We start from the raw sequence: 13,692 nt of genomic DNA on the forward strand, positions 1-13,692 counted from the left end.
CTTCAAAAGACCCAACCTTGACCAGAAACAGATCTCCCATGTCTTGTCTCTCCAGTCACCCACATCCCCCATATGCCCACTGTCCAGCCACAGAGCAGCACTTCTCTCGTGACTCAGTACAAGCCAGGACATGAGCACCTGATTCACAATATCTGCCAAGGCTTCAATTACCTCTCACAAAGCACAGAAATGAGGAATATCCTATCCACTGTCCTTCCCACCTCTCTCACAATGGTATTCCAAAGCCGCACAATATCCTTACTCTATCCCTGCTCCCAGCCCTTCATCTCATGGCTCATATCCCTGCCATAGACCTAAATGCAAGACCTGTCCCATATGTCCTCTCACAAGTATATTCGTATCTCAAGTACAGGCCTACCTGTGAAAGCGTGCATCTGATCTACAAACTATGCTGCAAGCACTGTGATGTTTTCTTTGTGGGCATGACAACTAACAAGCTGTCTGTCCACATGAATGACCATCATCAAACTGTGACCAAGAGAGAGCTGGACTACACAGTTGCTAAACATACTGCTCTACATGATGCCCTTCACTTCAATCACTGCTTCACCACCTGCTCTATCTGAATCCTTCCTACCAACACCAGCTTTTGTGAAATGTGTAGGTGGGTACTCTCCCTATAATATATCTTTCATAATTGGAATGCCCCCAGCCTCAACCTTCAAGAGTCCCTGTCTACCACCTGTTTTCCTGTTCCCACAACAGCACTACCTACCCCTTGTTTTCCACCAACACATCTACTAGCCTGTTCTCTTCACTACATCTCTTCTCTCCACTTCCCCCTAGCTCAGCACAGCCTCGTGGCTGCACCTAACAGCCATATCCTGTGCCCATAACATACCTCCTCACTTACATACCAATAAATCAATCTCTCTCTCTCTCTCTCTCTCTCTCTCTCTCTCTCTGTGTGTGTGTGTGTGTGTGTGTGTGTGTGTGTGTGTGTGTGTGTGTGTGTTTTGTCTGCTTCTGATGAATGCCTTTTTGTCTGAAAGCTAGAAGTTCAGCAGTCTTTTCCCTGTGTATGTTTGAGACTCAATGCCATCTCTGTGTGGTTAGTAGAAATGTATCCTTTTCATATTGTCAGGATGTTGTTTTGTTTTTGTAGTTACATGCAATGGGAAGATTAAACAGTGCTCTATCTATTTTCCCATCCCCCTCCCCTTCCTGCCCCTTTTAAGTTTTTAATTGCACTATTCATTTATCTTTCTCTACGAGTATTTTTCATTGTTTTTTCTAATCTACTCCAAAGTAACCTCCTCACCTCTCTGAAATGGGAAGTAACAGTTGCAAAAGATACGAACAGTTTCTTCATTTGTGTTGACGAAGATCTATCTGTAGTACTAGATTAAACCACGCACGCACACACACACACACACACACACACACACACACACACACACACACACAGAGAGAGAGAGAGAGAGAGAGAGAGAGAGAGAGAGAGAGAGAGAGAGAAATTAACTTTCAGACCAGGTTCTCAAACCAATTATCCATTGCCTGTTGCCAAGAGAGAGAGCAACTGAATCAAATGGTGAGAGACTGCCATAACATGAGGGAGACATTAGCAGTATCTCTATGCATTGTGTGTGTCCTTGCAGCAAATACACTGCACAGTGCTACATGTGTAGAGTACTCTAGTGCTGTTACACACAGTTCATGTTCAGAATTCATGTTCCTTAAAGTTGTCACCTCTGGTAGGCTACCAAATATTTGCCTTTTAAACAGACTACACATCATTCAGAGTAAAATGAAACAGTCACTCCAAACATATAATTCAAACAGAGAGAAGGATAACTTAATTCACTTGAATCAGTAATTTATTCTGAGAACTATGCAATACAGACATTTTCTGCACACAAATCCAAGGTATGTAACAACATAATAAATAGCAAAACTGGTGGTATCTTGGAATTTCTTAGAAATAAATCACAAACAAGCTTGAATACACAACTTCAGATATGCTCAGTAGTATTATTTAAATGAAACAGTAGGAGAAGTCAGTAATCAACATGCTGACAATGATTTCAGATCTATTTAAACACTGAAAGAGTTGCCAACAATGATCCCAGTATGTTTCAACGCAATAATGCTGAAAATGTCAACTACCCTTTGCCTTATTTCACTTTATCCAAAATAATATACCAAGTGATACCATATAACAGTCCAGAATAGAATAAGTTGTCAGCTTGTACAGGGAAATAACAATGCAGTTTTTTCTCTAAAATAAATTTTAAAATGTCTTCCAACAATGTTCTTAGCAACTACTGTAGTTTGTAATTTATTTGTAAACTGTTACATATTCCTTGAGGAAATTACACATGTAAGAAATTACAATTGGAATTGAGGAAGGACAAGAAATGGATGCTTCAACGGAAGCATTCAATTACAAATGGCTGAACCAAGCAAACTAAAATAACAAATATTCAGAGGAAATAAAAATGTAAAAATCTGTCACAAAATAAAGATTCAAAATACTATGTGCAATAAAACAATACGAAAAGACAGGAATACACTAGTATGCTAAACATCATGAATTACATTTTAACCTCACAGTCCAAATAAAAAAAGTCATATTTACAGCCATGTTATACAATACTATACTAGTTCAATCTCCTGGTATTTCAAAACTATATGTATTATCACAAACAATAAATACACTTATTTGATTTTTCTCAGCTACAGTCTGTCAAATCAGAGTGACATGTTGAGAAGGTTTTAAAACCTGGTTTGGTAATGCATCCAATGCACATAAATTTATGAAACTGTACTCCATCAATCGTTCTATCCCATACAAAAAATTCCTGTCATTCAGACTTTCTTACCAAATGTGTAAATTATAGCATTACATTAAAATAAAATTCACTTAAAATAATCTGAACAGACATTTATAACATATATATAATAGAATTTAAACAGCAGAGCTTATACTGACAGGGAGAAGCTGATGAGAACTGAAGAGTGTAAAAATTCACATCTGCTCAAGCCTGGCCGCTTCTGCAAAAGGCTTCATTTCACTCCTTCTGGGAATGTGAACTTACAGAAGACGAATCTTCACATAGGACCTTCAATGAGACTCACTTTCATAGTACAATAGTACACACTACGAGCAAATGCCAGTAGCGCTACTATGAATGCACCTGAAACACACAAAATATGGCCTGAATTCGAAAAAGTGGCATGAAAGTTCTACAACATTATTAGTTTTAAACACACTCAAGGAATAAGTGAAACATAAATCAGATTTTATATCTGGATGTCTTATAACCTTGACTTACTTTATTTGTCTAAAATCTGAGAGATCAGAAAGTCAGAGCTATGCAAATAACTGCAAGGGAAGATCTGTCAAAGAAGATGGCAAGATGTCTCGTCTGTATCCAGATTAGACAGTGAATGCATGGACTGGCGACAAACCACTGTATCGGCTTCCACTGTCATGACAACACAAACACCTCAGACTACAATGAGCATGTGAATACTGTAGCCACCATGCTGAATGGCAAAGTCCAACATTTTTTAATATTATGGCTTGCAGCCAACAAATATTTCTTGAAGGACATTATTTTCATTAACACCACATGGCCACACCAACGTTTTACTTAACAACAACTTGATATAGATCAGCGTAATCCCATCACCGACAGTCAGACAAACATATTTAGGATGTGAATCAGAGTCTTGCATTGCCGTTAACCACCCTGTAGAATAGACTTTCTCAATAATATCACTTATATCTTAATAATATCAAGTTACAGTTGCACTTACAATATTACAATTAAGATTTACAATTCATGTACAAATTAACTCTTACATTCAGCTATAATTTTAAACATTAAGTCAATGTTCTCCATATCATAGAGCTCTTTCATATTGTATAATGGGGTTTTTGTCATCAAGTCATACAATTTTGTTTTGAATTTTTTAAATGGTGGGGATCGAGCAGAGGCAGCTTGTTAAAAATTCTGAGGGAATTTACTTCATGGGAGTTTGCTGTTACAGCTAGCCTGTGCCTTGGACTGTCAATGTTTGCCTTATTTCTGGTGTCATATGTTTGTGTATTATTTCCCTCAAAACATTCCTTAATGCTGTTCTTGACAAAGAGCATTGACTCATTAATGCACAGGTTCACAACTGTTATTAGCTTAAGCCTGGTAAAGAGGGTGACAGTGCTCTTTAGGACCCGCCTTGCATAATATGCAGGCAACTTTTTTTGGACTTATTTTAAATGTTGCTGGTATGAAGAGAATCTCTAAGAAGGCCATATGAGATGTGTCACTGGAAGAGTGCAAAATATGCCATATGGAGATAATTATTACTGAGCGTATCTCTCAGTATCCATATGAGGTAGGAAACTCATGAATCTTTTTACAGACTTGACTGATGTGTGTTCCGGCGTAAAAGTCAAGCGCCAGCACGACAGTCAGGAATGGTAGACCCGAGAGGGCTGTAAAGACGACATCAGCCAATAGTACACTGACCGACACCTCTTTAGGACGACACCAAGACAGCAGGGGTCACTAGGCAAAGAGAACATAAGCGCTGCACCGCCTGGCCCCAACCCTGTTGAAGACTAGCCAATTTACGAGCTCCACAGCAGCATCTTAGGAACTGTATTGTTTCACTTTTATCAGGAGTTGTGCATACCAAGGGTACTTTCTTATTTAGTCTGTTGCCCATTGCTTGCGACACACCATTGCAAATTCTCACAGTTAAGTATTGTCGTTTATCTTATTGTAATAAAAATTCATTAATACGATTTGCTTGAACTGTTGTCTAGCAACCTGAGAAAGCAGGTTTCTTAGGCACCCCATATTCGACAAGTAGGCAGGGCACAACAATGTTCTTCCCAACTGAGATTGGCATCAATATGTATTCCTAAGAGTTTGACGCATTTATTTTCTATCCTAACACGCTTTTGAGTTTTGTCTGGATTACAGACAAGTTTACTGGCTGCAAACCAGTTCAATGCAGAGTCAAGAGTTTCTTGTGAGACCTTATTAAGGCTTGCGATGTCATGATGCGAAGAAAGTCAAGTTGTATCATCAACACAGCAGATTACAGACTGTGATACACAATGAGGCAGGTCATTGACAGCCACAATAAAAAAGGAGGAGCCAAAGACTGAGTCCTGTGGTACGCCTGAGCCAATTTCTACTAAGCGGGAATGTCTATTTCTAGTCAAAAGCTTTTCTTAAATCACAAAATACAAGTGACTGAATCTTCTTATTTTCGAAAGCAGTTAAAGTTTGGTCAACAATTTCTAGAACAGCTGCAGTGGTGTTTTTACCTGGCCGAAATCCATACCAATTGGTGCATAAAAGAGCACTTTTTCAAAGTAATTACTTAATTGGATGTACCTGAGTGATACAAATATTTTTTAAAGTATTGGAATAATGGGAACTGATCAATAGTTCTGGGGGAGTAGTTTATCACCCTTTTTGTAAATGGGGATAACTTTTGAAATTTTGAGCAAATCAGGAATACTCTAATCTAAACATTTATTAAAAATGAAACTTTTTTATTCACCTATCAAGTGAACTGTTCTTTCAACAACATAATTGGACATCCAGTAGCAGTCCATACTTTTGGAACTGGACAATTTGGAAACAGTTTTACAGACCTCATCAGGAGTCATTTTGTCCCAGCGAAATATAGGTCTTTCACACAATTGGGGACTGAGTAGATTCCTTGAAGTATCCAAGGTCTTAATTTCACCTCTTAGTTCTCTGACTGACATGACAAAATAGTCGTTCATATCCCATAGATCAAGCAGAGTTTGACATACTTGGCAGGAAGAATTATCTTGTCTAATAACTTCCCACACTGCCCTGCACTTACTTGGAGCACCTTCTGTGTACCTTTCACATGCTGCTTTTTTGGCCTGTCTGAGCTTGACTTTGTAATGTTTTTACTCCTAAGGTATTCATTGTAGACTCTCCTCCTCCTCTTGGTTATCCTCATTTTGTGCATTCAATACAGTACAAGCATGTTTTCTATAATTTCTGTGAATTCTTTTGTATACCAAATGATTTTTGTGTTTTTAGGTTTAGGTCTACCTGGGGAACTAACTTATTAATGAGGAACATGAATACCGTAAGTCTGTACTTTTTAAAGACGTCACCAACACCATTTTCAACTCCAGCTTTTCCTATTTGACACTCTATACAGAGACCCAATTTGTGCTCTTTAACTTGTGAATAAACATAACATGCTCCTCTCTCTGACCTCTCACCCATGCCACATTAGATTTACTGTTGTACATTGGATGCTTGTGATACACTGTTAAAAGTAAAGGATCATGGTCTATGAGAACTCCATCAGCCAGGCTAGACACACATTCCTCTCTTTGTAAACAAACAATAATATTGTCTAGACATGCTTCATTATGAGTAGGAGAAGTGTGTGTGCAATGCAGGTTTAAAAGATCTTAAAATATTTAATAATGTTCTAGAATCTTGTTGCTTTGAGTCTCCCTTTGTTTTAAGTTAAGAAGTTTTGTAATCATTAACTCAAACTGTTCAAAATATACATACCCTTGAGGGATGAAACTCAGTTTCATTTTCTGTTAACCAACATTTTGCCACACATATCACATCTGTATTCTTAATGCTACAAAAATGTTCCAAACCTAGTATTTTATTTCTTATACAACAGATATCGACCTGAAGCAACGTAAATATTGAATCACTGTTTTCTTCCTCAGTTGTATAATCACATGATATGTCTGAATTATAAGAACTGTAGCTGTCTATGTTGGAACTAAAGGAATGTTTATCTCTGGTAAAAAGCATTTCCTTCATCGCTCTTGATAGAAGTCGGTTCTGAAATTAAATCACTTTTGTCTTTCAATGGTGTAATTTGATTTGTGTATTGCAGTGTGTTTGTTTTCATACGAACTATTTCCGTGATCTTACCTTCTCAGTTGGTTAATGTGAAAACCATGTGTTGTATGGAATCTTTTCCCTAGTGTACTTATGTTGACATATGTTGCATTTTTAAAGTCCCTGCATAGATATTGCAATGCTTTACTCATTTTTCCATTTCCTTATTCACACAGGACCAATTGTGTAGGTCATGATGATGAGATATAGAAAATACGATCACATTCGTATTTCTAAACTCGTGCAGCTCCATTTAAGGGTAGGTACAAGATCTTTTGCCTCATTTTTTCCTGTCATTTTTACCCTGAAGAAAGACAGAAAAATAATTACTATTTAGCCCTGAGATTTTTTCTTGATTGACTCTAGTTGCTGCCTTGAAATTTGCTCGTGGTGTTACCAAAGTGCTGATCTCTTGTTTACTTACACTTCGCAATCCAGACACTATTACTCCCCTTGGCTATCAGTGTAAATGTCAATTTTATATGTAGGCCTACTTTTTGCGGGAAGATTACTGTTATTTAGTCTATAGCTACAGGTACCCGTGTCGTCTTAAGTCGTATTTTCCACATTGTTTTTTGTGCCAGCAAGAGATGATAATACCATAGGAGAATTTCTGGTAGTCGGTAGATGTCTCTTGTTCACATACCCTTAATGTTGGTTGTTTTTCTGTGGCAGAATATGCTCCTGTCTCACCATGTTTGTGCTGTCTTCAATCAAGTCATGTGGTATCACATTGTTCACAGCTTTTGCATAGTCCATATTAGAAATTATTTGAGATCAGCTGTCATTCACTAAGTTTCCTTCAGCAGTTTTCACTTTATATCTGCCTTTTTGATGTCATTATACAAGTAATCCTTACCTGTTGCACACTGAAAAACTAGACAATCTGGCGCACATTTAAGGGCACAGGAATTCAGTAATTGTTACAATGGGAAAGTAATCTAAAAGCAAATGACTTCTGTTCATTCATTTTAGCTGCCCATAAAGCTGCATTCTTTGAAAATTCGTTTACCCACATGCACTTGATTTTAGGATACTGTACTTAAATCCCACCCTCACACACTTTCTGGACGTCACCAATAATCAAATTCACAAGCACAATGTCAATCAAGACCACAGCTAAGACAGATCACAGGATCATTTGTTAGTTGATTTGTTGAGTGTCAGTTTTGTAAACCATACAGACTTGGTTTTTTTTGTGGGCACCGTATTTGTGAGCTCAGTTATCAGCAGCATCCACATGGCGCCTGAGGATGTGATTTACGCATCCCAAAATCAATGGCATGTGAGTTATTAATTTTTTCATAACTCATCTGTATAGGCAAGTGAACTGAACAAAGTTAAGAGAAGTATTAAAGCTGAGCTGTTACACTGTCATCTTGTTATGGAATCTGCAGCAAAATAAAAGTAATACTGCATGTAAGACCAATCAGCAAACTTGTTTGTTGAGGTTTTAATAAAATATTAATGCAGCTATACAGTGTTTGTGGAGATGATATATAAGCAAATGCACTGTTTTTGGACACGTTCTGCTTCAACCTGTCCTACAAGTATGGCCACATAAATGCTCAACATTGGCGCGTTGACTGCTGTCTAGTAGCGTGCACAGTTGAGCTGAGCAGCATGCGTGCATGCAAGCCCGCCCACCCGCACGCACGCACAGTGACAGTTTGGGCTAACATCGAGTACAACATACAATGCCGACTCCTACATATGGAGAGTAGTCTGAACAGCATCTAATACATCACAATATTTAGAGCCTGACAGACCCCTCCTTCTGACAACTCAACATGCAATATTTTAGGAAGAAATGTCTGGTTGCACATGACAATATGAAAATCTTCATAAATACATGAGGCACTTTTTGTTTCACAAGTTGCGACATATTCACAATAAAGTCCCACAGTGATCCATGGAATATTTATTTTATTAAAATCCAGTCATGGACCACAAAAGTTTATAAACCATGTATAGACAGGCAATGACACAATTATGTAGTACACTGGATTTACACAGGTCTAAAGATGGTCATCACTGACTGAAATTATTTAGCTGATTAATGAATTTTTGTGGCCCATGACTAGATTTGCAATAAAAATAAATACCTCTTGTTTCCCTGGCCTGTATGTCCGCCTGATTTATGAGCTTCGATGTGGTTTATCAACATCTGACAGTATTTCAACAACAACTGTTGCCATTTAGTGGACTCTCAAACTGCAGGGAAGAATATTCTACAGGAATATATTAACATCCTTTGGTCTCAAGCCACAATGTTTAGAGGACAAAATTGCAACAAATAGAGGCTTCACACCAATATTCTCAAAGTCAGAACATATGGATAGGGACACACTAATTACTTTCCTAGTGGAAGGCAATCTACATCTAACCTGAGGCTGATCATCATGCATACTGTGCTGTTAAACATAAATCCCAAAATTCAGACACTAAATGGGGATAAATGAAAAACAGTTAGGCACGTTATCATTCCAGAATTTCTGTTCTGATCTTTTGATTTGTGCATTTGCCAAGATGCAAGTGATTCAAAATGTAAAACAAAACAATAGATTTAAATTTTATCACTTTGCATCAAAGACAGATACATACCTACATATGCAACATAAATGCCTCCATTTTTACGAACCAACTGATAAGTTCCAACCTGAGAATAGAAATATGTGTAAGTATCAAAAATTTTCGCTGCACAAACAGAAATGATATTAATACAAAATTACTTCAAAAGCACAAAATTAATATTCTTTTGTCACAAGGAAAAAACACAGATTAATCAATAGTCTGGAATGTCCATTTTAATTATTAATAGAGTGTTGTATGCATTTCTGCCTTAAGTAAAATTCATGTAACAGAAAGAAAAATTAAGATGTTTGTTTCTTCAGTCACACATTTTAATCACTTCTTGTGGCAACAAACAACAATGAAAAAGATTAGTGAATGAAGTTATTTTTGTCGACAGCAGCAGTAATTTGCACTTAACATTAAAGCAAATGTACACAGTTTTCATTGACAACTTTCTTACAGATGTTCACTACTAGTGAGATAGCACCTACAGCCTTCAATAACCTTTCAAAGATCAAGTTATTACTAGAAGATCATCATCATATGGATTAAAAATTGCAGAGCTACTGCTCATGGATGAAACCTGGGAAAAGCAAGTGAACACAACACACAGTTTCACATCTTGTGTTGTTTTGTGTTTAGACGTGTGACACACAGTTGGATCATGGATAATTTCACACAGTATTACTATTGTCTACACTAAACCGTTGTAACTCACGATCACTATCCCACTGTAATCACAATGGGAAGAACCTTCACATGTGATTTAACTTCTCTAATTTTGTTTGATCTTGGCTCTTCTGGCAATTTCCACTGGCATGATTGGGCCTTTGTTTCAACATACCCATGCTTCAATCACCTGTTCTAACCTTCTTTATAAGTTCTGGATTGTTGTCTACTTGATTCAGCAATTCCTGAGTGATGTTTACGTGATGATGATGATTATTATGATGATGATGATTATTATTATGATGATGATGATGATTGTTCCAAAATTGTTGAATTTCAAACACAAACTTTGCTGCTACACCTTTCATGTCCAAAACATCTGAAAAAGTTGCTTGGCATGAGCCGGAGGGTATGCCGACATCATTAGTAACCTCTCTGATGGTGATTCCACAATTTTCCAGAACCATTTTGTTTACTTCTTACACATTGCAAGTAATTGATGTGCTAGAGCATCCAGGTGGTCATCTTCAAAGCCATCTTGACCCTGTTTGAAACGTTTATACCACTAGTCAACTCTGTCTTTCTCATAACAGGTTCACCACAAACCACAGTCAACATTTTGAATGTGGTGCTGTACTCCATTCCATTTTTCCAAGCAAAATTTAATGTCAATTCTTTGATCCATCTTTCTCAAAATTAAAAATTCACCGAGCACTAGAAAACACTTATACTCTTTTTGACTGTCAATGATAAACTAAATAATCGAAGCAGCTGAAAATGCAAACATACATCAGAAACATGACTACCAACAATATAAAAAAGATTTCAAAATATGATGTATAAAGACTGCAAATTTAAAAAATTCCTGTTCCTTTTTTATTACACTTAATATGACAGCCAGCAGTAATTATACGATGCAGTTATATAATGCATAGAAAACACGTTTGGTGAGTCTGAGATTTGATGAACTATTATGAACACTTGACAGCATGAAGTGCTTGCAGAAAATTGCTGCCAGCGTCCAAATGGCATTGCTCTGGATTACACTGAGAACATGTGGAAAGAAATTATTATCTGAAACATTATGCAATAATAGACTTGTTTGTTTTCTAGACTTATTCCACGAAGACTAAAACTCTTTCTGAAAATTAAATATGCTAGTATTACCTACAGATACACAATGCAAGCCCTTAACATTGAATTTTTTGCTGGTCGTAATTCTAATTCAATGTTCAACCTGCAGGCTTTCTACATTAATGGGCCAAAGTTAAGCTGCAACACTGGGGTAGGTAGTATTACTGTTAAAGAGGATGAGACCACCTTAACCAACAGCACACAGGTAGCCAATGTATTTAATAATCACTTCTTAAGTGTAGGAGACAAAATTGGTGAGAATAGTTCAAAAGAAAAAGCCAGGCAGTACATGGAAGAGTCAGTTTTGAAAAAATTTAGTCAAATTAAGTTTCATCTAACAACCTCTTGTGAAATAAGGAAAATTATTAACTTTGAAAAATAAATATTCTGTTGGAGTAGATGACATCTCTAACAAGCTATTACAACAATGTGGAGCAATTACAGCTGATGTTTTGAGTCACATATGTAATGCATCACTGACTCAGGGTATTTTTCCAGACAGGTTAAAATATGCCATTGTCAGGTCTCTCTACAAAAAGGGGGAAACCACAGATGTCAATAATTACCGGCCAGTATCCTTTCTTACAGCATTTTCAAAAATCTGTGAGAAAGTAATGTACTCGAGAACGGTTAGCCATCTCAACAGTAATGGGATTCTTAGTAAATCACAGTTCGGATTTCAGAAATGTTGTTCCACTGAGATAGCAATATACAATTTCACTGTCCACATAATAGAGTCTTTAAATAGTAAAATGTCACCAGTAGGAATATTCTGTGACTTATCCAAAGCATTTGATTGTGTGAACCATGACATTATGTTAGAGAAATTACAATTCTATGGTATACATGGAACAGCATATGAGTGGTTTAAGTCATATCTACATAACAGGAAGCAGAAAGTCACTTTATACACTTCAAGTGATTCAAAGGAGTTTGCCACTTCATTTAACTTGGGTGAAATTACATTAGATGTTCCACAAGGTTCGATCATCGGTCCCCTCCTGTTCTTGATATATGTGAATGACCTCCCTTCTTATGTGAAACAAGATGCTGATCTGACACTGTTTCCTGATGATACAAGCATAATTATTAATCCAGTAAAGGAAAGTCTGATAGAAAATGATACAAATAAGCTCTTTGGAAAAGTTATTAATTGGTTTTCTGCGAATGGGCTTGCTCTGAACTTTGAAAAAACACAATACATTCAATTTTCTGCTGCAAAAAGTGTAATTCCTTCAATAAAGTTAACACATCAAAAGAAGTCAGCAGCCACAGTAGAGCATACTAAGTTTTTGGGTGTACATATAGATGAGAATCTTAATTGGAAAATTCATATTTTGGATCCCCTAAAGCGACTAGGTTCAGCAACTTTTGCAATCAGAGTAATTGCCAATTTTGAGGATGTAAAAATTAGTAAGCTAACATACTTTGCATACTTCCACTCTCTGTTGTCAAACGGAATAATATTCTGGGGCAACTCAACGCTTAGTCAAAAGGTATTCACTGCTCAAAAAAAAGTAGTTAAAATAATGTGTGAGGTTCATAGTCGCACATCTTGTAGGCATCTGTTTAAAAGGTTAGGAATTCTTACAACTGCTTCACAGTACATTTACCCAGTAATGAAATTTTTTCTCAACAACATGGACCAGTTTAAAATCAACAGTGACATTCATGATTACAATACCAGAAAAAAGAAAGACCTACACTATCCTTTACTTAACCTATCTTTGGCACAGAAAGGGGTAAAATATGCTGCTATAAAACTTTTTGAAACTATTACTGCTGTCTGTCAGACACTTTATTTCATCTGGTAATTTATCAAAAACACATTGAAATCATACCTCCTTGACAACTCCTATACCATAGATGAATTCTTGAATATGAGTAAATAAATCTGGAGATATAATATATGCATTTTGTGCCATTTAAGGCAATGGGATAGATAACAGAAATATTTAGGTATAACACTATAATGTAAAAACTTGTTTCCTGTGTGCATTTCTTGTGCATTTGACACCTTCCACATCATCATAACGGTTTTTCCATGCTATTGATCAATGGAACAAGTAACTAACTTTTTTATCCCTTGACATAAGCGACAGCTACTATATGGAAAACATTGACCTATTTCAATGACAGGCAGTTAATTTTCCACAATAGATGTTTCTAGACTGTAAACGAATGATTGTCAGTAAGTTGCGGCAAGTACAATAAAACTGGTAGCAACATTTGCTGTTAGAATACCCATGGAATGGCACTGACTTCTGCAAGAAACATAATTAAAATAACTGCATCAGAGTCTAGTAAAACAGAAGTTGATTAAGCAGTCTACACAACAGCAACGGCATGAACACAAGACATTCTGTAATGATTATATTACTGAATTCTGGACAAGAGACTCTATACTCAATGGCAT

The 13,692-nt window shown here is 36.7% G+C and overlaps 1 protein-coding gene across 3 annotated transcripts in view; it reads right to left on the reverse strand.

The window, feature by feature from the left end:
* Positions 1-1,820: 1,820 nt before the first annotated feature.
* LOC126175976 (type 2 phosphatidylinositol 4,5-bisphosphate 4-phosphatase) overlaps positions 1,821-13,692 on the reverse strand; it is a 57,602-nt gene continuing 45,730 nt past the window's right edge. For 2 of the 3 annotated variants that reach the window (XM_049923077.1, XM_049923078.1), the window contains exons 6-7: positions 9,504-9,558; positions 1,821-3,158 (exon numbers count right to left, since the gene is read on the reverse strand). In XM_049923077.1, coding sequence (XP_049779034.1) covers positions 3,073-3,158; positions 9,504-9,558 — 141 coding nt within the window. In that variant the 3' untranslated portion in view covers positions 1,821-3,072. The remainder of the gene's footprint in view (positions 3,159-9,503; positions 9,559-13,692) is intronic. The other variant, XM_049923079.1, reaches the window with a different exon arrangement.

Source organism: Schistocerca cancellata, chromosome 3 (genome assembly GCF_023864275.1).
Source record: "Schistocerca cancellata isolate TAMUIC-IGC-003103 chromosome 3, iqSchCanc2.1, whole genome shotgun sequence".
Taxonomy (NCBI): Eukaryota; Metazoa; Arthropoda; class Insecta; order Orthoptera; family Acrididae; genus Schistocerca; species Schistocerca cancellata.